At 43.1% G+C, this 27,895-nt stretch overlaps 1 protein-coding gene across 2 annotated transcripts in view; it reads left to right on the top strand.

The window, feature by feature from the left end:
- ERBB4 (erb-b2 receptor tyrosine kinase 4) overlaps positions 1-27,895 on the top strand; it is a 577,762-nt gene that overhangs the window by 278,383 nt on the left and 271,484 nt on the right. For both annotated transcript variants that reach the window (XM_053982239.1, XM_053982236.1), the window contains exon 3: positions 26,686-26,872. In XM_053982239.1, the coding sequence (XP_053838214.1) occupies positions 26,686-26,872 (187 nt within the window). The remainder of the gene's footprint in view (positions 1-26,685; positions 26,873-27,895) is intronic.

Genomic DNA, 27,895 nt, shown 5'->3' on the forward strand with positions numbered 1-27,895 from the left:
CCAAGTGCTGAACACTGGACATAAGCATAAGGAAGGTTTGAGAAAAGCAGTGAAAGATTTACAATTCTGTTGAAAGAATGAGCTGGTAGGAAAAGCAATTCCCAGAGCAATTATAATTCACCTCTGGGGTGTCCAAAGTTCACAGAGAGGCAAAGACAGCCCTAGATCTTGGCAACAGATAGAAATATGTCTTGTGTTGACAATGAAAAAGTAGCAGCTTGAAAACCAATGTTTAGAATATATGAAATTCTGTAATAAAAAAGGTTAGTAAGGTAGAACAGTTAAAAAGAAGACATCTGTTCGTAAATCTTTCTGATGTCCCCACCACAGGAGCTAAATTTGGTGTTCAGTGTGCTTTGCTTTTAGACATCCTGCTTCATCCTACAGGGCCAGGTCCGTGGTGTGCCTGGGGTCAGGTTTGGATGCTCTTGTTCAGACCATGTTCTTCAGTGAGATACTTACCTTAGGAGTGTTCATGGTAGAGGAATTCCCAGGGGTGGGTTCTTGTTGGTTTTCCATAGTCTGGAAGATTCCTCAGGATGCATGGTTTAGGTAGCAAAGGTTGTGTGGAGACCAAAGAGCGGCCTTCAGTATCTCAAGGGGGCTCTTCCTCAGCAGCTGCAGTGATAGGACAAGGAGTAATGGGTTCAAATTGATTGAAACAGAAAAAAATTTGGGTTAGATATGCAGAAGAAATTATTCCCTGTGAGAGTGCTGAGGCCGTGGTGCAGGTTTCCCAGAGATGCTGTAGCTGCCCCATCCCTGGAAGCTTCCAAGGCCAGGCTGGGTGGGGCTTGGAGCAACCTGGGATAGTGGAAGGCATCCCTGCCCATAGCAGGGGGTAGAACAAGATGGGCTCTAAGGTCCCTTCCAATTCCAACCATTCTGTGATTATAAAGGCTATAAAATCTGTTCTGCTCCACTTCACATCCACCAGCAGCAAAATCTCTCTCAGATGCTGCACTGCCTCAGAAAAAGATTCTCAAATGGAAGCCTGACAATCCTTGAGTGCCTGCTGTGCCAGGGTCTATCCCTGCGTTTGACACTGTATTAAGAATTGCCATGTGCTTCTAAAGCAATTTCCTCGCGCAGCATTCCCAGGCTGCGTGTGCCCCGGGGTCACTGCTTCCCAGGGCCAGCCCTGGCACTGCCAGCTCCCACAAAACACCTCTGGGGCTGCTCCTTTGGCAGCACACGGTGTGCAGCCCCCTCTGGCCTGCCCCCGCACATCCATGGGATGTGCCGATCCCAGCTTGCAAAGGAACTGGGCTCTGGAGTTCACTTGGAAAGCAAAGGTTATTAGAGTTGTAATTATGGAGTTCTCTCTGAAATAAGACATGAGGCCCCAGCTAGTTTGAGGCCTGTAGGAAAAAGTAAGCACTTGACATGAGTTTGCACTGTGTGAGCTCTCTTCGGAGAAAGCCTTATGCACTTCACAGGGATGTGTGCTTGATCTGAGGATTTCACTGTAAAAGAGAGGGGTGAGGTACTGGGAATGGGGGGAGAATTCCTTCCTTTTATAGAGTGTGCATGATGCTCTCAGTAGGCAAATTATTATAGTTCAAGACTATAATTAAATTAAAATGCAATGTCTTAGTATTTCCTGGGCAGCGCCTCCATGAAACACCAAAGTATTTCTTTTAGAGAGAGGTTGTGTAACTTGCCTAGTGATGACTAGATAGAGATCCATGAATAATCTGGGGCAATGAAGGAGTGATTGGAATTCTAAACCCTGTTCCCAGAGGCACTGGGATGAGGGGACGAGAGTGTGCATCCTCTGTGGACACCCTGAAAAAGAAGCATTGCTGTTTTACCTCTCCTGCCCTAAGGGCATTGCTTCTGACTGGTACAAATGACAGCTGGAGGAAAAATTACATATGCCAATTACTCCAAAATGAATTAATTGCTATTAATTATTTTATCACAAAATCAATTAATATTATACTGCAACCCATTTTTAATTAAAGGAGTCGATAAAAATCAGATAAGCTGTGGACACAGAAAAATTGTGGCAAAACTCCAAAGTTAGTCTCTAATAAGAAATGAAGCCCCAAACAGTTCAGCACTGAGATTGAATTAGTTGTTATTTTTATTAAAAAATAAGAGCCCACAGCAAAAACATGAAAGCAGAAGCTTCTTTGTGAGGGAGGATAAAGCGTTTTGTGGTCATGAATGAAGCTGAAAAGGACACTAGTAGCTATGGGTTTTTTGTAGCTGTCTACATGCTTCTGAGGTAATTTTAATCTTCATTTAAAGGAAAAAAAAAAAAAAAGAAGAATCACTGTGTTCCAGTGTTTAGGTTATTGTGCTTAAAGTGATGCTTGAAAGGGAACAGATCTTCAATACTTTTTCAATACTTAACCACCCCTTGAACAAAAGCATGCTTTATATTCTGCACCTCCAGTTAAACAAACTCTCAGTAGTTTTGGTCCAAGTCTCGGAGTAAAGAGGTTTCTAAGGGTAAGAAAGTAAATGAAAAAAAAAAGTCGGTTCTGTGGAAGTATCTGGGTAGAAATGTGGTTGAAGGGACGGTATGTAATAAATTCCAAGCCAGATCTCACGGTGACGAAACTCAGCACTGCTCTGTTGGCATTCCTGGGGTTCGTGCTGTGCCCATCTGAGAGCCACAGCTGAAAGAGGCTTCTGGGAATTCAGGGACACCAATCATTCACAACTGGATAATGGCAAGAACAAAACCTGGAGAACATCAGAGGCATAATTAATCCGCTGCCTTTGCTTTTGAGTCATTATGTGGGGTATGTGAGTGGGTGGAAGTTTGCATTAGAAAGGAAGATGCTGTACTGCTGTCTAGAAAAGGATGTGGATGTCTGGTGTGTGGCAAAAACATGCAGGTGTTTGGATGCTGGTATCTTATTTTTGGAATGATTTGCTGGCTGGTTAATGATGGCAGCCAGGAGAAATGGATACGGGCTTCCAGAGGATGGGTAGGTTTTGTGGGGAGATGCAGGAGTGCTGTAATGTATGTGCCTAATAGAGATAAAGTTATCTGGCCTAAATTTTTCAAACTCATGAGCAGAATTTAATGTTTGGGGCTTCATTGACTAATGCACAAAGCAATCTGAGTAATGAAAAACTGCTCTTTGTCAAGCAAAAGCAAGAGGCATTGATGGAAAAGCTAATTTATTTACTATTTTATGGAGAGAACATGCTTTGCTGAAGTTCAAAACTGACTGTGCAGCTATTGATGAGTATTCCTGTGAGGAAAATGGCTAATGAAAGCAACTGACACCCTCCCCGTGCCACTCTTTTGAAACTTGAAAGTTGCAGCTTTGCTGAACGTTTGTAAAGGAAGGACTCGCAAGTGTTCGTTGTTGTGTGGTAAAAACTTGCATTTTTCAAGTATTAAGTGCTAGAAATGGCTTGTTTCAGAGCACTGAATGGCTGGAAGGCTTTGGTTATTCATGGGCCTGGCTGCCCCATCCTTCCCTTGCCCACAGCAATCTGCCCTCTCCTAAAGCCCTCTGCACTCCTGCTACAGCTGTGGCTCTCTCAGAGGGTCTGTGATCCACAACCTGGGGGCAAAAGAAAACTTGCTCATTTTCCCTCAGCTGAAAGAAAGGGTCATTGTCAAAATTCACCCTGCCCCACATCTCATCAGCAGTCCTGGCATTGTTGTGTATTTATGGGTCCCCATCTGATGTGCTGTTTAGGAGCACTTTGGTTCATAATTCCTGATTCTAGAGACCTGTACAGTTTTGCTATGACCAGTTGTAACAGCCACATGTGGAATTGCCAGGTGAGTTGTGTACTTCATCTGGCTAAAGACAAGTCCATCTTCCCCCTTAGAGCTGTGTCCATAACCTGGTTACAGCAGGCTGGTTGCCTGAGCATAGGAGTGCTGTGTGTTGCTGTCAATTTGAAGTCAGAGTATGAATCAGGAATTTTGCTAAAGCTTGATTGAGAATCTGTGGTTTTGCTTTTCTCTGTGCCACGAGTCTGAACTGAGATTTTAAGCTGCAGCTTTTGCCCAAAGCCACTAAATGGGAGATGCTGGGGGTCTGTTTGCTTAAGGGAAGGGAAATAGTGTTTGGAAGATGGAAGGAGAGAAGGGAAGGAGCTGAGATTTGGGCAATTTAGTGTCTGCTCTGACAAATTAACCCCCCTAATGAATGAGGATTTGAATCCTTACCTGATAACTTCTCTTAGACTCACTGTATCACATCCCTGAGCTCTTGTTGTTATAAAGCTTAAGAAGTTCTGTTATGTGACAACAAGGATATTGCAGTGTGTGTTAAAAGGTATCAGCTTCTTATACAGACAGAGAGGTCTTTGAGTAAAAAATGTTAAAAATCTGACAATCCTTTCTCTTGAAATCAGGGGACAATTTGCCTGAGAAAACTTTTGGCTATGGTCCTGTAAAATTAATTTTCCCCTGTACAAACTCCTACGTCCACGTTCAGAAATGGAATGCCAGCTGAACAGTGCTCACACACACACACACACACAAAAGTATGCTGGAATGGCACGAGTGCCTACAGTCTAAACTATGTCAGTCCCACAGACATTTTTGGTGGAATTGTATCACAGTAACCTGTGGTGGCTTTGTGCAGACCTCTGCCCACACTGGAAAGCCACACTCATGTTTGGTGTGGGGGAAGCCTGTCCGGACTCCCACACACCATTCAGTGCCAGGCAGCTGAGTGGATTGAAAGGAAACTATGGGAACATACCAGTGTAAAACATACCTTGTAATGTTAATATTCTTTTTCTATTGACCTCCTAAAAATAAAGTTGTGACCTAGCTAACAAACATGGATTTTAATGATGGACCTTAAAACCAATAGCAAATGTGTTATTTTCATGTCACCTACCCAGAAGTCATTAATGTCTCCCTGTCTGGGTACTCCAAGATATGAACTTTTTGACAAAAACTCTGCAATTTTTTTAAAAGAAAAATCGGTCTAGAGCTTTCTCATTCTCTTTTACACTTCATGTAGTTATCAGTGTGTTGTTCCATCATGTTGTGTAGCATGATGTAAGAGGACAAGTGCAGTTATGTGCTCACTGAGTAGATGGCAAATCTGAAGAGATGGAGGGAGTTCTCTCTAATAGGTGGCTGGGCTTCAGTTACGGATTTTTTTAAGATTTTTTTAATGCTTCACTTTTTGCAAAGGTCAGTCTGTCTGCAGAAAAGTGACATTTCTATGAGAAACACAGTCTGGTAGGCATGTACAGAAAAAATGAAATGCAGACCACACCACATCCTCCTTGTTAGTGCTCTTGAGTATACACACTCAGCTTTGAAGATCTCCAAATCACATTCCTGGTGACAGGGGTTGCTTCAGAGGAGTCGGGATCCTGCTTGGCATGTGCTGAAGCATCCCTTATCCAAGGGTCTCAGATGTTAGGCAGAATCCTCAGGTGTTAGGCAGAATGTTACAGAGAGTAAACAGGCAGAGATGAAATGTTCTGACTGACCATTTGATGAAGGTGGGGCCATGAAGTACCAATTCAGCTTCCTGGCTTTCAGACATTTTCTTGCTCTGCTGTCTCAAACGTGTTTGTCTGCCCTAGCCTCCTCCTCCTCCTCCTCCTCCTCCTCCTCCTCCTCCTCCTTGCCTTTGATCGATTTTTCATGAGCTTTGTGCAGAGGGTGACTCATGTCCAAAACATGAGCACAGCTGTTTACTACTGAGACCTGTGTGTACTTCACAGAAGGGTGTTTTCTCTGTTTCTATAAATCTGGCAGAGCTTCCTTTTATCCATGGCAATGTTTGTTCAGAAGATGGAAGGTTATTTAGAGAAAGAAATCAGGGGACATAACCTTTTTTCCTCTTATTATCAGAGGTTTATGCAACATGACTTTGAGAGTCTTTATCACAGTTTTCTGCATTTAATCCACTTGGGTTGGAAGGAAGCAACCAGGAGAGGGGCAAGTGCTGCACAGTATCCCAGAGATACTAGTGAAACCAGAGATTGTCCCCAGAGCAGGATGTCTCCCAGTGCTTTATCTCCCTTCAAAATAATGCTGAGTTTAAGTACAGGGCAACAGGCAGTGCTGCAGGGAGTGGAGGTGATGTGCTGGCTGTTCCTTGGATTTGAGGGAGGAGGTATTTGGGGTAGGGTGCCCAAGGTAGATACTCTTAGGACCTATTTTTTCATCTGGGGTTTAGCCCCTGGTTTTGGTGTGTGTATGTGTGATCAAATGGTGGCTCTGAAAAACACCAGCACATTTCCTGTAGATCCCCAAGATCCTGTGCTTTGCACATGCATTGCTGTGCCTTATGGAAAAGCTGTGAGTGTTGATGCCACGGCACCTAAGCTGTGGTCCATGGACCTTGGTGGTCACTGGCCTCATTATTGTTGAGGGCATCCTGGTTTTGAGTATTAATTACAAACAGGTGAATATTCCCCTGTGTTCTGATTCTCACCTGCCCTTCAGCCTGGCAGGGCTTCTGGCCATTTCATGGGCGCTTCTGGTCAGAGCTACCCAGCAAAACTGCTCCATATCTACTGCCTGGTGCTGCCCATGGAGTGATATCCTTAGGGACACCTTCCTGTGGGTCTGTTAGTCCAGGGACCAGGTGCTGTCCCCTGCCCCGTGCCTGGGAACGGTGTGAGAGCAGCAGCAGAAGCTGACAGGCCGTGCTTTGCGCTGGCCCAGACGGCCAGTCTCGGGAGCCGTGCTTATAAAGCACTTCCTAATGAAGGGAAAAGAAGCCAGAGAGTTATTTTCTAAGAATAAAAATCCCTTTATGGTTTTTTGAAAACTACTTTACACTTTGCACAAATGATCGCCTAGCATCTGGCAGGCTGGGTTTTTGCCATGTGTGGCAGAGGATACAGTTTGTGTAGTTGCAAGCAATCAACTCAAAAAGCTTTTGTGTGGTCCTGGAGCCCAGGAACTTGTTAATTTTGAGCAGTCGTTTTCTGCATTTAGCCCATTAGAGACTCTATTTTTGGTGACCTAGTTTGAGCTCTTTAAAAAATAATCAAGCAGCATTTTTCAGATCTGATTTGTAATGGGACTGTGGATTGGTTTGCAGCTTGAAATGAAAGTTAGGGGAGGGGGTAGAACTTTTATCTCCTTGGTCCTTCAGAGCTAACATTTGCAATTGATTTTAGAGGGCCTCTAGGAAGGTTAATCTGACAAAGACTGTGGCTTGGCTTCACCACTTCAAGGGTTATTGTTTGACTTGCCGCTGGGAAAATAATAAAGTAGCCAGGTTTAAATAATACTCTCTGTGCAATAACCTCCAGGAGTGCTAGCAAGTATTACTGGGCATCATCCAAACACTGTCAGAGCCTGTGGATTTGCCTGCTCCCCAGCGTGTAGGATGGGGTTTGGATTGGAGAGGAGCAATTGGAGCACATGCCAGAATGTCTAGCCGTGGGTTACAGGCTGACTGCCGTGGCAGGGCTGGGGTCAGGGCTCCCTCACAGAGATCCTGTGCTCTGGCTCAGCTCTGGGAATTAGTGCCATGCAGGAGAACTGCCGGCCTCTGCCTGCCTGTGGCTGCAGGGGGTCCCTGGGCACCGCAGACTTTCAGTTCCTGTGAGAGGAGAGGGATGCTCACAGCTGAGAGCAGCCCAGGCCAGGTGACGGCGTTTTCAGGTGTGCACTTGGGACAATTCCAGAGGAACTAAAGCAAAGAAAAAGACTTACAAATAAAATCTCAGTTTCTTTATGTATGAATTGTTTTTGCATTTTATAGTCATTCAAGATTATGTTCCCAAATACTAGGTTGCCTGGAGTGGCACTGCAGTGGAAACATACTTTTTTTACTTGTTTGTTCTTCATTTTCTCTGGATACCCCTTTCCTCACTGTGCCAGGAAGCTGCTTGGGGAGCAGACCCCAGTTTCGGGCTCCCTTCTGAGGGAGAGCAGCCTGGTGAAGCTGGCATTGCAAACACAGGCACAGTGATCCTCTGAATCCCCATGAAGAGTCTCTGTGATATTTCTAAGGATCTGCAAATTAGAGATTAAATCTGCCAGCTCTGAAGGAAGGCAGAAGACAGCTCCCCCTCTCTAAGAGAGCCAGCAGTCCCTGGTGTGGAAAGGTTCACAGGTTGTTGAGGTGCCTAGAGCACAAATGTGCAGGCAATCGTGTGTGATGCATGTGTGCACCTCCTGGCCATTGTCCTCGGAAAATCCTTCACTGGGGCACACAGAATGGGAGGGATCGAGCTGAAACACGCAGAATTATAGCAAAGGTTTGGAGCAGCTGTGAAACTCTTGCTTGGGCTAGCTGAGCCTTTTTGTTATTGGGGTTAGAACTGGTCCTTCATCCTTCCTGATCCCTGCTCAAAGGCCAGGTTATGTGGGGCAGAGTACAAGTCTGGTTTAAATTGGAGTTTCTTCCTGTTGGATGCTCCGTGCCTCTCTTTTCTCAGTATAAATATTCTTCCAGGGGCCACAAATTGTCAAAGATGAGAAAATAATTCAGTTGACATTGGATTGTAATTAAAAATGTTTGGCCTATTAGAAATATGAGAATCCTATATTTAATTTATATTTGATTTTTTCTTAAAAGAAGATAATCAGTAATTTACCAGTTTCCATGGTCATTTTTCTGTTTCTGTAGCTCAAAAGTGTCTTGATCCAACAAACAAGATGTGGCAAATGTTCTAAATAGTGTTCAATTTTATTTTTTTTTAACTGAAAAAATATGTAAATGCCCGAGAAATTATACTTTGTAAAGTGGCTACTGCAAATTAACAGCATTTCACACGGATCTTACTTTGCATTTTTAATGCCCATAATGGGTGTCCCAAATTACATGATTTGCATTATAAACCAGAACAGCTCCTGTGTCGCTGCTGCTGTCCAACAGTTGAATAACAAGGCTTTTCTTTCCAAACTGTATAAATACATATTTACCCAAATGATGGAATTTAGGGCTCTGTTATTTATGTTTTTCTGGTCAGTCAATCATTCTGACATCTTTAATTGCCAATGCTTTTTAAATGCATCTGAGTGAGTCTGGTGTTAGGAATGGAAGTGCCAGGCATAGGCTGGGAGTGATCAATTCGTTATTACACTGATATTTTTGCTCTTGAGTTGGTGCCTTCTCTTTCTCTGCCTTTGTTTTATGGGAAATGTTGGGTTATTGTGTTGTTCCATGTTCAGCAGTGATGGTTCTACCTTTCCCCACTGGGCCCATGGCACTAAGGGAAGGGTTGGGGACATGCTGTCTTCTTGGGCCACTCCTGTTCCAGGCTTTATTCTGCAGGTGGGTTTTCCCATGTTTCATCAGAAACCCAGGATGCAGTGTCCAGCCCCTTAAGGCAGGAACACCTTTGGTGTCTTTGTTCTCCTTGTCCTGCCTTGTTTCTCCAGGCTCCTGCTGTCTGAAGCCTCTGGAGAAAGAGTTGAATGATCTCCATCACGTAATCCCACCAATCAATCCCACACAATCAATGTTACTGATTGTTCAAAGTCCTAGCTTGGGTCATCTGCACCTGCCTTCAGTAGTTTTTTGGGATTGCTGATCCTCTTTGTCCAAGGAGATTTGTCCTGCATCATTAGTGTGGTGCCCCCAGTGCTTGATTTCACTCCAAGCTGGTGGTCAGAATCATAAATAAGTGAACTCCTTCAAGTCAGCTTGAGCCAGCACGTGTTGACTTCTGGCTCAGATATGAGGAGGGAGCAGGTAAATTGATGGATAAACTCACTGTTTCTTTAGTGCTGTCTCCCTTACCCAGACAGGTTCCTGAAGCATCCAAGGGTTGTGTGTACCTGTTACTCAGTGACTTTCTCTGTTTACTGTCATTTTCTGGTTTCAAACAGATTTATCAGGTTCCAGTGCCAGCATGTTCCAGCAAGGATTGGAAAATAATCACAGGGTAGATGGCAGGGACCCAAATTCATTGATATCTGATGGGATACTTGTGACCTCCTCACAGAGATTTATTGGAATTCATCTTCACCACACTGTCTCAAGACCATTTCCCCCAGGAAGCACTAGGAGAAACCAGCAGCTGTGCTTTTTGTTGTTCATGAACCTGCTGTTCTCCCCCACCTCTGGGCCTTGCAGTCTCCCCAGCTTTTCTTGTCTGTCCCTGTGCCACTCACAGAAGAAGTTTGTTGTAATGGGCGAGGGGGGTGATGCCAATAGAACAGTTTAAATAGATTTTGCTTTAATGAAATAAACCCTGGAGAAAGGTAGGAGTTGTGTGTTGTGTCTCAGTACCTCATAAACAGGTATGATATCTGCTGATCGAGTCAATGTCCTAGCTCTGTCTGCAGCTTGTGAACTAATGTTCACTGACAAATGGGCTTCAGGAGGAGGGGAAAAGGCCAGTGCCACAAATCTAGCCATTGCTGAAATGCCCAGAATCTGAGGCTTTTCAGAGAAAGAAATGTGTTATGATGAATGACGGAGGCAACAGCACTTTGTGCTGTTCTAATAATACCTAGCCAAGTGAAAAAATCCAATAAATGCCTGTGGTTACCTGGCTGTGCAGGAGCTCTGCTGGTGCCAGCCAGTGTCAAACACAGCCCTTTCAGCCCATGGGGGATCAGGGAGGAGAGCTGGTTGATGTGTTGGTGGCTCAGGGGATTATTTCCCATGCAGGAACCGCAGATGCAGGAGCTGTCATGGCACCCAGCAAACACCTCGAGAGGGCTGGTGGAAAAGCAGCTGGTTTGTGTCAGCCTTTCTCCTCCACTCAGAGGTCTGAGTGCTTCCCAAAAGGAAGCTGCTACAATCCTCCTCTGGGTTTTCCAGAAGCTGCCATGCTGAGCCTCAGGAGAGCTGAAGGTGGTAGGAAGGGAGTTGTTGTGGCTCCAACAGTGGGAAGTGAGGGCTATGCTGGACAGTCTCACCTGGGGATGGCCAGGGTAGCTGCCAGCTTCAGGGGATGATCACCAGTGACACAGCACAGGATCTAAGGTTTTCCAGAACTTTTCTTCTGCACTTGCCTGCATTATGAAAACAGGCAGATTCTTGGCTCACTCCCTGAAACCACCGTGGTTTTTTTTTGGTTTTTTTTGTTTGTTTTTTTTTGTTTGTTTGTTTGTTTGTTTGTTTGTTTGTTTTTTTGTTTGTTTGTTTGTTTTTTTTTCACAAAGAGAAGCAATGTTCTGCTTTCAATCAACATTTTCCTGGCATCCTGTTTCTTGTGCTGACCTCAGTGCAGCAGTGCAGAATGGAGGGATCTTTGTGCCTGGCTGTCATTTGCTATTTCCATATTACATGGGCCTGACCTCCTTCCCTCGTGTCCCAGTCCCTGATCATATTTGACACCTTGCAGCAATTCCAGACCTGTGGTAAAAGACTGTGCACTGCATTTCATGCTTATGTGGAAGGCTGTGTCCTTCTGGAGTGTGTAATTAAATCCAGAGCTGCCAAAGGTGAGCCACACCATGGAGTCACCGTGAGTCACATCGCTGTTTACAGGGCTGCAGGAACTGTCCGTGGTGTCCCGTACTTTGTCCCCAGCCTGTGCCCGTGGTGTGGTGAACAGGAGCTTATCTGCTGAGCAAAATGCACAAGTATAAAGGAGCAGAGCTGCAAGCTGCATCAGTAGCAACACACGTGCACCTCTAAGACGAGGAGATGGTGGGAATAGCAGCAGTGGGATTCTGACAAATCAGGAATTGAAGATACATAACATAAATAGCTCATTTGCCAGATGAAAACCCAGCAGGATGATGATAAAGTGCACAATGTTTATTGATATCTGAATGACTATTCGTATTAAAAAAAAAGCATTTTAGAACTTAGCATAAACTCAGTTATTTGATTCTAGCACAGCTTATTATTTATTAGGAAATATATGGAGGTTTTATAGCCATAGTTCACCTTAGGGAGAAAATTAAAAAAAAAGAGAGAGAGACATTTTATTTAATAGTACTGACTTCCTAATCTAAGCACTCTTAGCAGCTTGGCTGCAGAGTGGAAAGAAATGGTGGATATTTCCACTTATCCTTTGCTATGGAACACTATCACCTCTCTCTATCTCCATCAGCAGAGCTAGGTAATAATTTACTGCAGTGGACGCTGAGGGATATCAGCTCCAAGCCGCTCCAGTCCAGGTAGTTTGTCATCATGAGCTTTCAAGAAGTTAAATTAAGTTGATTAAGGGAGAAGATCTGTCATGTCAGCATTTTTGCCCACCTAGAAGGCAGCACTCCTTCCCTCCCTCCTTATTCCAGCCTGTCTTCCTTGTACCGAGTTTTCATGTGTTTGGAAGTGGCTTTGAAGAGCTGCTTTCTTAGCTGTGCCTCAGAAATAGCAAATGTTATATATATGGAAATGTAAATGATGCTGATTAGCCAAGTGTTGTAGTTTGAGGCAAAAAGTTCAATGAGAACATGAAGAGCAGGAAGAGTACTTGGCCATGGTGCATGATCAGCCCTTCAGCAGCTGCCAGAGAAATTCATACTAAAGCTTGGGAAAGTAGGGCCTAGGAAAGGCAGCCAGTAGCTGTAAAAGATGAACACACATGCCTGGTATAACACTGTTTTTCTGGAAATATTAACATCGTGACCCATAGCAAAATTTCATCATCCATCCTTGGTCTGCTTCAGCAGCCTGTTTTGTGGTGACCCAGCACAATGTTTGGTGCTGTGACTCAGAGTTCAGGTCCCTCAGTGGCTGCCTCAGCTGAATTCCTCAGGTTGTAGCTGACTTTCATGTGGCTCTTTGTCCTCCTGCCTGCACCAAGGCTGAGCCTCGGCCAGGGAAGATGGACATCACGGAGGAGGACATGGCTATGGCAGTGATAAGTACAGCAAAGCCTCTGGTGACATCGAAGGGAGTTCCTGGTCTTAACCCAGCACTTCAGGAACTCTCCAGATTAGTCCTGAGCTTGTTTTTTTCTCTGAAAGGAAAATATTTCCTTCTTCTTGGCCTGTCGCATAACTGCTAATATTGAAATAAACATTCAGTGTTGTTGGTACAGCTGAAATTAATCCCAGCACAACTTCCCTAGAAGGCAAATACCTGTTGTGAAGAGCCCTGGAAGAAGACAAATATTTTTGTCTGTCCTCCTGCTCTGTAGCCCTCCACTCTGTGGGCACACACACATACAATCCCATCAGCAGCTCTATCCAGTCCCATTCCTTTTGTGTCCCGCAGTGCAGGAAGGGATGGCATGCTGGCAAAGATACTTCCAGTTCCATGACAGAATATAGCATGAAGAAAATCAATTAAAACTATTGGGAGTTCCTGTGAAACAGCCTGTGATTAAACATAAGGATTTCTTGTGGAACAATTAGATGAATTTGGCCTCAGGTATCTCCCCTGACTTCATGGCCACTGGTGAACAATACTGAAATTGTTAGAGTTCTGTCTGTTTTAATGGATTCAGCTTTAGTTATGAATCTCATCAAGAACAGCCAAAACAAAGGACAATTTAATTTAATTTGTAGGTGTCCTGTGAGTTAACTTTGACTACAACAGAAAAGGAAAATGCAGTTTGCCTTGCATTTGGAAACACCAACATGTGAAGAGACATGAGGATGAGCCTCCAGTGCCTTCCAGACTCTTGTCTCACACCTGTGTCTCCAGTCTCATACTTGCAGGGAGAGTGGCAAAGGCCGTGATAGTGAAGTTTCTCGGGCAAACATTATGCCTTAGAGCCAAAGCTGGGTCAGGAGCCAGTTCTTTGTTCCCTGCAGTTTGCTGTGAACCCAGCCATTGGGACTTTGGGGGACATTTGGGGTTCCATGTAGCCATTGTCCCATTCTGATCGATATTCTGGCAAGGGAAAGCATCGGAGTGCCAGGGCTGTAGTGATCTCTTTAGACAGAGAAGTGCCTTCTGATAGTTAGGTGCTGGTGAGACACACTAACTTTGGCTCAGTGCAAGTCTGCTGGCAAGGAAAACATGGATAGGCCACTGAACCTTGCCTGGAAATGGCAGGCTTGCTGGGATGTACAGACCTTACCATTGGCTCTGTTTTAATGAGTAATTTGAAAGTAATGCTTGAATGGAGCAGCAACTTTCAGCTCTTTTCACTAAGCTCTTAGCATTGGCTTGCAAAGATCATGCCTGTTTCTCTGTAACTACTGATAATTTGTGTTTTCCTCTTGACTTTTCAACTTCATTTCAGTTAAAAATTCCATTACACAGTGTGAGGGCACTGTGTGACACAGACCTTTCCCTTTTCTGGAAAGCGTGCAGCCTAAATGCACAAGAGAGGGCAAGAAGGCTGGCAGTTTTCTGAAGGCAAAGGAAAATTTGCTAAATCCTCTCTTGGGGACCAGCGAAGGAGAGAGATGAACTGATGGGCTGGTGGAAGGGGAACACTGTCTCTAAAGGTGGAGCAAAGAGAAGAGCTGAGCTTGGCTTGTTTTGTGTAGAGAACAAAAGCTTAAATGGTCTACTAATTGCTGCCAATACCCGGGAGTAGTTCGAGCTAAAGGATAGTGGCAGCACACACACATGCCAAGTAAAATAAGCCCCCCTGGCTTTTGAGAAGGCTTGGGCAGGTGATGGTTCCCTTCTTTCCCAAGCTCTGGTTCAACAGAAGCCAAACCCCACAGCTCTTGCAGTGTCAGGTCTTTAACATTCACACCACCAAATGTAATTAAGCTCTGCGAGGGCTGCACTCTGGGTAGAATTTATCTCTTGGTTTGTAATGCTTTAATTTAGTATCAAATATTCATGGACTGGCAGGGTCAAGTGAGGATAGAAAAGTACTGTAACAGGCATAGGCAAAGTAGGATGTGAAAGAATTCAGCTTAAAGGTTAGTCATCCATGGAAACCCATTAGGAAAAATACTGTAAATAACTTCCTGCATCTGTGAGTCTCAGAGCTAAACATGAGCCACTCCTGCCCCCACCCATGGAACTGCCAGAGCATGGGGTGTGCCAGCTCACACACAGAATTCAAAGCAGAATTATACAGTTACATATCCAAACTCTTCCAAATCCTGAAGCATGCTGGGTGTGCACTGCACTGATCAAGTCTGTTGCATCTCATGGGTTTAAGGGACAGAAAAGGGACAGATCTCATGGGTTTCAGGTTTGAGACATCTTGTAAATATCTATGAAGGGTTTTTGTGACACCAAATGATTTTTTTGGGAATACCCTGCCTGTTTAAGGACATGGTTCAAAGCCTGTAAAATTATGCTTATTGACTTCAAAGGATCAGGATCGACACTGTCCAATTTAATATTCACAAAACTAATTTATTCAATTCTTATGAATTGAGAAAAATGAATGGATTTATTAATTTAGGTAGTTTATGGGGCCTGAAAGGTGTGTTTGGTGTATCTGGTTGGGAGTTCTCAGGTTGGGCAGACTGGGTTGGGAGAAAGGGCAAGCACCTTAATCCATGGGACCATGCAGGGAAGTAACTGAAATTCAGAGCAGCTGGGAATACATAGTGAGCTGGTCAAAGTCCAAGTGCCTTCTTTTGTCTGGCACCAGTTGAGAAAAGAGGTAGAAAAATAATTGGGGGAGCAGGCAATATGGAAAGAGGAGCAGCAACATCTGGAAGTGTGTGGGACTTTAGGAAGTGTGTGGACACAGGGAGCTGATGCTGAGTACAGACTGGATGCTCCATCTCCAGCAGTGAAACACCCAAGGCCTGCATCTTCTGTTTTCCCAATTGCCTCTCAAAAGCACTGGCAGCTACAAGTAGAAGAGAATTGGGTAAAAAGAAAAGTAATTTCGAGCCAGAAATGTCTGCAACTTAAACCTGGTGCTGGAGCTGCCAACTGAGCTTTCAAGCCAGGCAGGGTGCTGGGAGAATGAGAGCTGAGAAAAACCTGCCATTTGAGCCAAGATTTCCCCCTTATCTCACAGCAGCATGCAGTGAGGAAACTACCTAAGGACTGCATTTTTAGACACCCAAAAAATCTGAACACAAGAAATTCTGCAGGAATACAACACACAAACACACTTTTAAAAAACATACATGTATCTGTAAATATGTAAAAAGCCATATATATCTAAACTCACACACCTACGTTGTGCAGAAAGTCTGAAATTTCTGAAAACTCCACAGGTGCTAAACTTAATTCTGCAAAATCCTCAGGCACCTTTTAGAGTTAAATTAATACTGATGTAATTAAAATGGTAATACTATTTGTTAAAAAGAAGAGTATTTAAATAATTCATTTTCCTACTGGTTCTGTGGAGTGTGCTTAGGTTTAGCAATTATATGCTAACTAAAATCAGCCTCTCCTGTAATGATTTCATGATAATCTGACCTTTGATGGTCCTGGCTCACAGCAGCTGGCACTTTCTGCAGAGTTTACAGACTGTAAAGTAATTAATATCAATGAAATACCACTGCTGGCCCTTTGATGTGTTTGGGTCCTTGAACACTCCCTTTTCCATCTCTCTTGAGCAGTTTTTTTCCTGATGTCCCTGACTCTTGGGAGTCTGGCCACTGGGACTGCTCCTGATGAAGGGCACATCCCAGCTGAGGGGTGCACTGGTGAGCACCCTCTCTTTTGGGGTTCAGAAGACATAACTGACAATATGCCAGGTTTAATTTGATTTAATATTAAGCACAATAATAGCTCTTGAAAAGCTGTCTTTCGGGGAAAGGTAATAAGGGTATTAATAAAAACAGGTGAGGAGAGATGCCCTGGTTTTAGCTTCCTGCATTATTTCATTACTGTCAGTCAGCACAGAACTCCCTTGAGATTATTCCTGTGTAGTTAATAACATTGTTTCTGTGATGACTTTAATGACTGAGCCTTTCTTCCATCCTTAGCTGTGACAATAACCACTCTGCTTTTTTTTCCTTCAACAAGCCATTGTTTGGGGTTCAGCACATTAAGAAACATTTTTAGCTATAGAGGTTTCCTCTAATTAAGTTATTGGCAAAAGATTGCTTGTCCAGTCATTTGCTGGTGATAAGTACTGAAAGAAATTATATCTTGTAGAGAGTATTACACTTTTCCTGCCATACTTCCCCTAAAAAAAAGAATAAAATGATATAAAAATAAGCAGTAAGATTGCAAACTCAGGCACTCAGAAATTAGATAGTGCCATCATGATGGGTGCCTGGATCTGTCCTTCCCCACTCCTGATCGTAAGCTTTTCCTCTTTCTTCTCTTATCTCTTGCCCTGTACCCCATTTTTTCCTTTCATAAAATCACCTTTTCTCCAAAAGTCTTAATTCTTAACCTTTTTCGAATTTTTATGTCAAGACCAAATGTCTTTTTCTGCTCTTGTGTCTTAGAAAGAAATAATTTTCTCTATAACTTTTGCAACACCCCCTTGCATAAACTCATCTGTAATTAAAAAAAAAAAAAAAGCTGTTTGCACACCTTGAGGGAGCCTCTGCTTGTTCATTGGTGCAATAATTGTATGTAGTAATAATGGTACATTTAAGATGTCTGGTCGTTCTGGGCATGATTTAAAAGTTCCTGTTTCCTCTAAGACTGTGCATCCAGCTTGGTTCAGAAACCACACAGAAAATTCAATGAGTGGGAGAAGCTTTAATGTGCCCCCTTGAAGAAAAGTAGTGGAATTAATGCAGAGGAAAATCTTATTTTAGGGTTAGTGCAATCACTGCAGATTAATGATGGTTCCCCTGGTTGGTGCATAACCTCAGAAAGTGGAGTTTACATTTCTTTCTTAAAGTAAACCTCTGCATTTGAAAATCAGATAATTTACTAATTGCTCACATCTTATAAATTATGGATCTATCCTTGAAGGAGATTTTAACAATCTATTAAAGCCTGAGTAACAGAATTATTCTCCAGCTTCCAGATAAACAAAACAAAACCACAGCTTTAAAAGCAAGAAGCCTCTTCACTTTTTATCTAAATGGAAATAAAGCCAGCCAGCCTAATCAAAAGCCAGCGATTAATGAATCTCTTCAGGGTTTCTATTCTTGAAAAGATTAGAGTTTAAAAGGCTGAAATCGTTTCAATAGGTAGGTGTGATGTTGAGCCCAGACGTTGTATTTATATATGCTCAGCTAGAAATAAGAGTTGCTAAAATCCAATATCTGGATGAAGATTCTCCTCTTCAGTGAAACCAGTTAGACAGTTAAGAACTCCAATATTCACTAATTTCAGTGTGCAAAAATGTCCTAGAGCACCAATAAAATCAGTTGCTCCCAGGAAATGCTTTTAAAATACTCATTAAAAAGTGGATGTTGCACATATGAAACAAACTGAAAGTGGTTTTTTAGGAAACTTATTTTCTTGGAAAAGGGAAGCAAAGCTCTCCAAAAATAATCAAACTGCTTTTCTAGGATTGGACAGCCAGCTATTTGCTTCTTGCAAAAATGCAGACTGGGAATGTTGAGCTGAAATTTGGCAAGGTTAACACATTTTCACTATGTGTACTCAGTTCCTGTGTCCAGAAATAGAAACAGTCTTTTGCTTGCAGGACTGGCAGGGCACCTTCACCAGCAGTTTAAATAGAAAAAAATAGAAAAGTCCTGTTGTTCAGCTCCACCTCTGTATCAGATCTCTGGGATGTTTTATTCATTCTGTATTATTCCAAAGAGTAGGAATTGCGACAGCCAAGAGCTCCTGTTGCTTCCACAGTAGAGACTGAAGAAATGTTAATAAATGCATTTAATTTACTTGTCTAACTAGAGATTTTCCTGTAATTCATACCAACTAGCCTGCCTGTGTAGTAGGAAAAAAGCAATCACAATATCTGATGTACAAAGCCTGTCACTCACCATATATCGAATGAACAAATCAAGGTCCCTTGTTCCATTAAATGACCACAAAACATTCCTGGGATCTTCACAGGCACCTTGCTTACCACGATGTGCAATTCTGGACACCCTGTTAGAGCTTGCACTGCATTTGTCGTGGGTACTTTTCCATCTGACTTCTGATCAGACACTTGACCTCTCAAACCCATAGTGGGGAAGGCATCCTTCTTCACTTCTGCTTTTTGTGGGGTTTTTGTGTGTTTTGTTCCTCTTCAGCCACAGGCTGTCTTGGGCTGTAAGCTGGAGAAGCTGGGAGTGCTTCTGAGCTGTGAGAGACTGTGAATCCATCCTCCTCCTCCTTTTCTTCCATTTTCTCCCCCTGGGAAGACTTGGGAATAGATAGACGGGCTCCCTGTGGTGCTCCAACCAGCCTCACGAGCCAGAGGACCAAGTAAGCAGCCTGCTAGTTCAGCTTAGCCATGAGCAAAAACATGAGGGGACAGTGAGGAATTTAATGCTCTTTTCTTCTTTGCTACGGGATGCCTTGTTCTGCCAAAATAAATACACCACCTTGGTTCAGCCCACTGCCATCTCAGGATGCCTGTGGCAGTGCAGCCAGTCTAAATGTATCTGTGTAGTTTTGACAGCACAGCCCTCACGTTGGCTTTTTCAGTGAAAGTGTCCTGAGACCCTTGAATGCACTCAGCTTCTCACAGGCTGTGGCTCTCAGAGGGAAATTGATAAAAAAGGATGTCTTTGCACATGGTTATTACTTTCCTAAAATCCTTCCAGAGTGTTGATATTATTTAGTTTATGAAGTATCAGTTTGTGCAATTTTACGTTGCCTGGAAAGAAACTGCGATTTACTCAATTTGAAGCTCCCAAAAGCAGAGGAAGCAAAAGGCATCAATCTGTGCTGCTGGAAATTCTGTAACTGGGCAGCTATAAACTGATGTGCTTTGAGTGTCTGCAAAATGCAGCATCTACTGAACGGCCTGAGTGGTAAAGCATTTTGTAACAGTATAATGCTCTCATTGTAGTCTTTTCAATCTCATTTAGGACTAAGCTTTCCCTTGGGAGACGATACAATAAACTCTCCTGGAAACCATGCTGCAAATACGTTGAAGCCAATCAGGGAATACAGTGTAATGTCAAAAGTCTTCCTGGCTGCCTAAACATGTGTGTTGCACAGTGATCCTCAGGACAGACAGATGTCAGCTGTGAAGATGGGCTTGTTGCAGAGTGCAGGCTTTGTCTAGGTCATAATGTTGCTCAACATAAACAGCTTAGGATTTATTGTGTGCTCTCAGCCAGCCTGGGCACCTCAAACTTCTCAGCAGACACTTCTAGGACACTTCTAAGCAGACATACAAACAGAGGAATTATGTTTTAGACTGGAAACATTGGGAAGACTCTCAGATACCGATGTAACCCTGCTCATTTTCTCTGTTCAGAGGATGTTTTCATCTGAAAAGTGGGCAGAGACACATAGGGCAAGCTGACACCTGAGCTTCAGTTGAAGAAGTATTAGGCAGGCAGAAGACTTGTGTACATCATTAGAAACTGTATTTCAACATTTGAAAGTGAAAGGGTTGGGGTTTTTGGTCCTGTTATTTGCCTATTTCTACATAATGTTCCCATTCCCACATTATTTTATTATTTTGTTTTTCAAGTCCCAAATTGTTTTCTCATCAGTACTTTAAAAATGAATCAATATACATATTTCAAAGGCTCCCCATGTTTTTACCCCTCACCTTTCTTTCCAAATGCCAGATTTGGACACTGTCCTGCAGTTTAAAGGTTTCTAGACTGTTATTTGCTTTTCTTCCAAGATCTCCCTAGACCCTACTCCAATGTATATTAGCTCAGACACAGCCAAACTTAGATCAGCAACAATGTGTTTCCTACATCAAGCTCAGTAAATAAATAACTGCACAGCTAATCCTCCTATTTCAATGTATGAAAAGTCCAAAACTCTTGGAATAATGCAATATAAAGATCAGCCATTCAGAAAACAGAGCTTTAGTTCAACAACTCCCAAGGTGGGTTCTGTAAATTATGTAGCAAAATCTGTACAAATTTCCAGTGGCCTTAAGAAAAGGTACATCTGACTAACTGCTGCTTTAGAGGGAATTGAGTGCTGTGTTCAGTTCACTGATCTGCTGCTCAGGATGTTTTGTAAGCATATTACCAAAGAAGACCAGATGTCTGTGAGGGAAAGAGTATGAGTTAAAGTTCCTACCAACTGTCATAAATAACTGAATCACACTTCAATCCTGCAGCATGCAGCAGTGCAAGTACAGCTCTTAACAACATTAAATCCAAGCCCTTCCTTTGATGTTAATGCAAATTGAAAGACTACCAGAAGATCCTCTTTCTTTTTTAACCAATTTGAATAAAAACTGCATCTTTAGTGCTGTGGACAGTAATCTTTCTGCAGCTGCCAAGGCAGCTCTAGTTAGGATACACTGCTTGCTCCTGACCAGGCACTAGGAAAGGTTTTCTACAAGCTGTGTTCTGGTATTAATCAGCGTGCTCAAAGTTAAGGGATTTTTACTGAAGCTTGTATAGAGTACCTGGAAAACCACTGGTGCTCAGGAGGGCTTAACATCACAATTCCTTTCACAAGTGTTGATGTAATTGAAGAATGCAGTGTGGAAGGAGACAAGACATGAGCTTGTAGTGGGACAAAATTCCTTACATGCATGCCATGTTAGCTCTGACATAGTCTTTAAATGGGGTGTCCTCTCAGGCAGGAGAAATGTCAGTGTGTGCCACATATTTCTCATTTGAGAGAAGCTGGCAAAGGCTGGATCCCTTAAATACCTGAACTGCTTTGAAAATCTCAGCCTCTTGTATCATTAGAAATTCATAACTCTCAATGAGCAATGCATGGGACAGCTAATTGAGCTCCATAAATTGCTATTTCCACATTTTGGTTGCTATTGTTTCTCCCAGAGTTAGAATTGCAAGTGATGTAGCTGCTTAGAGACTATTTTATGGTTATTCAGTATACATTAATTTTTTAATTGTGACAGTGACAGGTGTGTTGCATTGCATGGGTAAAAAGGTATGGAAAAAAAAAAAAAGATGGTTACCAGCATGCTCATAAACGTGCCTGACTTAATTTTTGAACTTATTTAAAGTTAGGCAGGTGTTGACTTTGCTGTATTGTGGGTTTTTTTTGGTGTAATAAAATTTGTTTCCTCAAAATTTGGCCAGTTGGATGTTGGGCAGTTCTCAGCAGATACAAATGAATACTTTATAACTGATAAAAAAGTGAAATGGGAGATACTCTGTTCAAGTCCACTTGAGATGTGAAAAGTTCTTCCTTTTTTTAATGTTTGTGAATTAAGCAATCTTGTCCTCCCCTCCTGCACTAGTGTTTACTGGTGCTTTCAAGTGAGATTGAAGTAGATCAAAAAGTTCTTAGCTTTTATGGAAAAGGGGAAAAACACCCTAAAAGACAATTAATTGTCAGTGGTCCCACAGGTGTGAGCTGACCCCTGCGACTCGGTGCTGGGGACCAGTGTCTGATCAGCTGAGGCAGCAGGGACATTACCAGATCAGGTTCAGAGACTGGATAAATGTGTCTGCAGCTGAAATAAACCCCACAACAGAGTTCTCTTTGGTGCCTCTGCCGCAGCCCAGCCTTCTTGATGGATGTTAAGAAGCCTTAGTAGTGTTTATAAGAAACATCAGCTTCCCTAATCGTTCATTGATCTGTTGTTCTGGGTGGAATGATGAAGCTTTCGCTGTTATTTTGCTCTGCTTCGCTCAGATTCACTTGATTCGAACCAAAGGACGATTTAAGATGGCAAGGCACAATTTTACTCTCATTTACTCCCAGCTGACAGGATAATTCTGGTTTTGCTGTTGGGAGCTTCAAGTGCTTCATCTGTGCTCAGCTAGTATTAGTTGTAATTAAGGGAATGGGCTGTCTAGAGCTCATTTTTACAGTTCATCACCTGAAAAAGAACCTCCAAAAAGAACCCTTTTGCTTTTAGTGCCATTTGGAGTTTCTTCCTCACCCTCTGCAGGGCTGCCCTTCTTGGGGCACACCCCTGGGGAGGGCAACACCTTCACTGGCTCTGTTCTTATCTCAGGGTAGCTATTTTTAGGTTTAAAAACCAAAACATTGGCTATGTTTGGGCTCATAGAGTCTGTTAGGAAACTGGTTTATAGACTGACATGGCTGTTCCTGGGGTGCAGGACACTGCTGGACACAGGAACAGCAAACTGTGGAGTACAAGTGTGCATCTGTTGCCTGAAAATGGAGACAAAGGGATTTTTCCCTGGTAAATATATAAGAACCCTGTGGTTTGGTGTGTTTTTTAAGCAGCTTATGAGGCATTAGATATGTCAAGTGTATGTACACAGGGTGTGGTGATTGGCAGTGGGGCTGTGCTGTGGCACACAGGGTGTGGTGATTGGCAGTGGGGCTGTGCTGTGGCACACAGGCTGTGGTGATTGGCAGTGGGGCTGTGCTGTGGCACTCAGGGTGTGGTGATTGGCAGTGGGGCTGTGCTGTGGCACACAGGGTGTGGTGATTGGCAGTGGGGCTGCAGCCCAGCCTCATCCCCCATGGGCACAGCTGTGAGAAGCAGGTGAGCAGCATTGACAGCAATGAGCCATGGAGTGCCCAGGTGCACTGAGCAACCACCAAAGGGAGCAGAGGGCACACAGGTGCACTGCATGAACAGGAGGGGTAGAAAAGGCTGGGCTGAAGGACAAGAAGGGCAGATGCTTGCAGCTTTGTGAAGTGCCCTGGAGTTACTCTGTATGGGTTGAAGCTTTCTGAAATTGTGTGGTGATGCTCTGTGCATCGTGGCAATCTCAACTGTGTTGTATGCTGTGACAGTCAAGGATTAATGCTTTTCCCCTGACTTTCCTTTTGTTTCTGCTGGAAGCTTGTTCTTACCCAGGGGCTGATGCCTGATAGTCTCAGTTCCCTTTCTCTTTTTCCTGAGGGACAGACTCATGGGAAATGTGTTTTTGCAAGTGCCTGCAAGCCCTAGCAGGAGAATCAGACTGGGAGATGGCACTCAGTGTTGTGAGCCACTCCACCCTCTTGGGAACACAGATGGAACCTGGAGCAAAGCAGCTCAAACAGAGCACTTGGATAGCTGAGTCCAGGATACCAGCCCAGGAAAATGTCCAACCTTGAGTTCAAGGGATGAGAAGTTCAAATCATACCTGACCTTGGCACAAGGTGCAGGGGAGCAGACCTAAGTGCTGGTCCCATCTGGCATGAGGATTGGTGAGTCAGGAGCCAACAGGCATCTTTGCAGCCACTCCTGCAGGGCTGGGAGTGAGCTCCAAGTGGGCAGGTGTCCATTTTCAGTGACAGTCATGTTAAAACTTGCAGTGCCTGGCCAAGTGACAGTGTTGGCTGGGAGTAGCTGAAGCTTGAGATGCCCTCTACCTTCCCTGTTTATCTTCTTCAAGATGGACTGGTCAGAAAACACCCTGCAAACCAGAAACCATCCTGCAAAGCCGGTTATTGTCCTGCATTTTTCATTCTTGCTTGAATTTAAACCCAAATGAAGCCTTGTCTTAATATATCAGACTGCTAGATTTGGTTGGTCAGGTGGTTGTTTCCTAAGAAATTAGAAACCCTTTGGGGTTTATTTTCATAATTTTGTATTGCAAGCATGAACATGGCAGCATCTCCAGCAAATGAATGTGTGTTGCAATATGGTGGCAGCCATGGGACTGCAAAGAACCTTCTGGTTTGTCAAAATACTTGCCATAATTTGCCATTTCAGTTGGTTAAGCCAGATAAAGTGCAGGGCTTCTGAGGCAGTTCACAATTATCAGCAACAGGACTTTGTAATTTTCTCTGGTTGGCTATTGTTTTGTTTTGGACATTTTTTTGGCTTTTTTCCCTCCCCCAAGTTTGGAATGAAGACTGCTAATCTGTGTGTGTGTGACATTTCAGTCCTGTCCTGAATTGCAGCCCTTTCAGGTGGAATTGCTGTTTGGCAGTAAGACATACCCTAAAAATAGAAAATGTGGTTATAAATGACAACAATTGGCAGGGAGGACCTGTTCAGATGCAATTTTGGAACTGCTTTTAATTTTTTTCCACTCAATTCCAAGTTAAACATCCATTTAAATTAATTAGAGCAATCACAGTATCCCTAGAATATCAGTGGAGAAACTGAAGCTGTGAGTGTAATTTAAGTATTTCTTGAATTCTGAGGAGATGCTAAAAGAGGCCGCTTAAAGAAATTTTTGCATATGATGAAAAGCAAATTCCTGACCAAGCTGGCTAAGCTCAAATGTCTGAAGGCAAAGAGCTATCATGAAAGTGCTGTAAAGCTTCTGATTATAATGGAATGAGTGTCCCAGGGTATAAGCAGCTCTACACTTAACACTTAGCTGCTGAACCCTACTTCTCAACCGATCTCCACTCACTGGGTTCTCATCAGAGTCCTGTCAGGACACTGGGCTTTGTTTCAATGCCAAGCAAGTCTGGAAATGGCTTTTTCAGCAGCTTCAGCTGAGTACAAATGCTTGACTTCAGAAGGACAGCTAGTACCTAGACTCTGTGGCCTAGAAACCACTCCTTATGTACACTGCCACACGTATTAATAACCTTGCAGGCTTTTATAAGCCTAATTAAAAGGCTTGTGCACACTTAAATGTGAAATCATGGCAACGTGCTGAAGCAGCAAAGCAAGATCCTGTCCTTGGTGCTGCAAATCCATTGCTGCCTTTCTTTATTAATGATACATACATGACAGGTTGAATTCTCTGCCTGCTGTTGCTTGTCGGGTTGTTTTTATTACAGTATCGACTGGAGTCCCCCTCGTGTTGGTTGTAGTCTGGGCACGTTACTCTAAGCAGAATTTTTATTTCAGTGTTTTGTTTAAGGTATTGACTTTGCCAAAGGGAAGGGAAAAGTGCATGCAGCCACTTAAGCACACAAGTAGTGGTATCAATTTCCATCCATTAAAATATGCACATGCACACAAACACACGGCTCTGTACAGTGGTTACAGGCACGGGGTGAGGTGAGCTTTGAAAAACAGAGTCAAGAGACCCTCTCCAATATTGAGATTCTGCTTCCAGGATCTAGCCAGGAGCATCCTTCAGCCTGTGCCAAGTCCTGCTGAGGATGGTGGGGTCATTGTGAGCATCAAAATGACATTTTTCGAAGGCATTTGTGTATTTCTAGGCCATTTCTTTCAGTTCCTTAGAATGAACTTTATTTTCTAAGGGAGCATATTTCTCTGGTTTTGGATGTTCTGTATTTTTTTTTCCCTAACAACATCTTAGTTATGTTAATCTTTTGGACTTTGAAAAAGCTTTTTCTAGTTATTGGGTTTTGGGGTGTTTTTTCCCTTTCCAGCCCAGGCAATCAATTCCTGAATATGAGCAGGAGGGTTATTGAGCAGCTCATCTAGAGCCAGCAAAGATTTCAGCCAACTCAAAGGTGCAGCAATCATTTTACTAAAGGTTTGGATTGCAGTTTTGATCCAAGACTGGGATATATGGGTGTGGATGGTTCCAGCACTGCCAGGTGAAACTAGGAGATGAATCTTTGCAAATGTTCATTTGAAAGTACACAAAATGGGTGTTAGTACAGATGTGTGTTATCTTTGTTTTCTCTTCCAAACTGGCCCCCCTGTCTCCCATTTGTTCCTGTTTCATGGTGAGCTCTTTCAGAGGTGTTTTCCATGTTATGTCCCTTCAGTCCCACCCTAAAATACCCTGTACAACACAGAGTTACTTGCAGACAGACCATCTCATCTGAACTGTGGCATTGCCTCAGTGGATGCTGTTCATGTACTGCAGAGGACTTTGACCTGCTCCCTGCTTTGAGTTGTGCTAAGTCATCCTTTTGTGAATCCTTAGTACCTGACAGGGAATTTCTGTTTGAGCTTCAATAAATTGATAAAAATGGCTGCCTCTTTATTTTCTACCTTTCAAACAACTATTTCCAGTAGACTCACTAAAATTAAAGCAGGAATGTGTTCGAAATCATTAAGTTGAAAGAGAATTTGTTTTTCAGATGGTCTGGGTTTTTTTGTCTTGGCTTGTCCTAAAGCATCTACTGTCTGGGAAATTCAGGACAATTAAAGATGGGCCATGTCTGATGTGTTTGTTTCATTTCTGCCTTTCAGTCTATCCGAGAAGTCACGGGCTATGTGTTGGTGGCTTTGAACCAGTTTGAGTACCTGCCCCTGGAGAACCTGCGCATCGTTCGTGGGACCAAGCTCTACGAGGAGCGATACGCTCTGGCCATATTCCTTAACTACAGGAAGGATGGCAACTTCGGACTCAGGGAACTTGGCTTGAGGAACCTGACAGGTAAGGGAAACTTGGAAATGTGGTGGATTAATTGCAAGGAAAAAAATGAGCCTGTTGAGTATTTCCCCAGTGCCATCAGTCACTTGCATTCTGCAGGAGACTGAGGTACCACAAGAGCCTGGCAGTTGTTCTGAGGGGTTTGTTGGTATATCTTTTTTTTTTTTTTTTTTGGTTCACTAAACTACTTGTCTCCCTAATGATCCATGAGAGTCATGGCAAGAGCATATTTGAAACAAAAACAGTTATTGAAAGAGTATGTGAACTTTTTGTGTGTTGATATCATGAGCATGTTAGTGATCCTTGATTATTGCACACTTGCTCCTTCAGGTGCTGGCTATCTTCTGCCAGGTTACCTTAGCTTTAGCACCCCCTGTGCCTCTGTATCTCTGGTTTATTCAATTTTAGAGCTCCTTTTTCTAAACAAAAATAGTGCATTACATATAGTGAGAAAAGTGCTTTTTTTTTTTTTTTTTTTTTTTTTTTTTTGAGCCAAAAATGTAAGCAAATTCCACAGCTTCATGTTTACCTGTAAATTCAGGGCTGGATCATGCTGTAGGGTAGATCAACCATTCATTTACTCCATCTGAGGATCCAAAGTCAGTGGTTTGGGAGATTAAAACTTGCTAAATATCAATGGGCTGTAACTTAATAAAGAGCAGGCAGTGGCTCTTCTTAGGGAATTCATTGGAAGTATTTTATTTATACCTGATTCCTCATCAACTATGATAATTTCTACCCTAAACTTTGGTAATTTGATGTGGCCTTGTTTCTGCTATTGGCTGAAAACTGACTCAAAATCACTGACCTGAGCTGGCTGTGGAGATTGAACCTCGCTATGGAGAGGTGGGAGCCTTCTGAGCTATATTTAGGCACCCTTCCCTCTCTGCTTCTTTTGTCTGTCAGTATTCAGAGTAGCATGAGTGCTTAGAGTTCCCTGTTCAGCCTCGCTAGGCTGCACAGCAAGGCTTTTAAAAACAGGAGGGAAAAGAAGGTCTGAAATATTTTACAAAATAAACCAATTTT

The sequence above is a fragment of the Vidua macroura genome, chromosome 7 (assembly GCF_024509145.1).
Source record: "Vidua macroura isolate BioBank_ID:100142 chromosome 7, ASM2450914v1, whole genome shotgun sequence".
Taxonomy (NCBI): domain Eukaryota; kingdom Metazoa; phylum Chordata; class Aves; order Passeriformes; family Viduidae; genus Vidua; species Vidua macroura.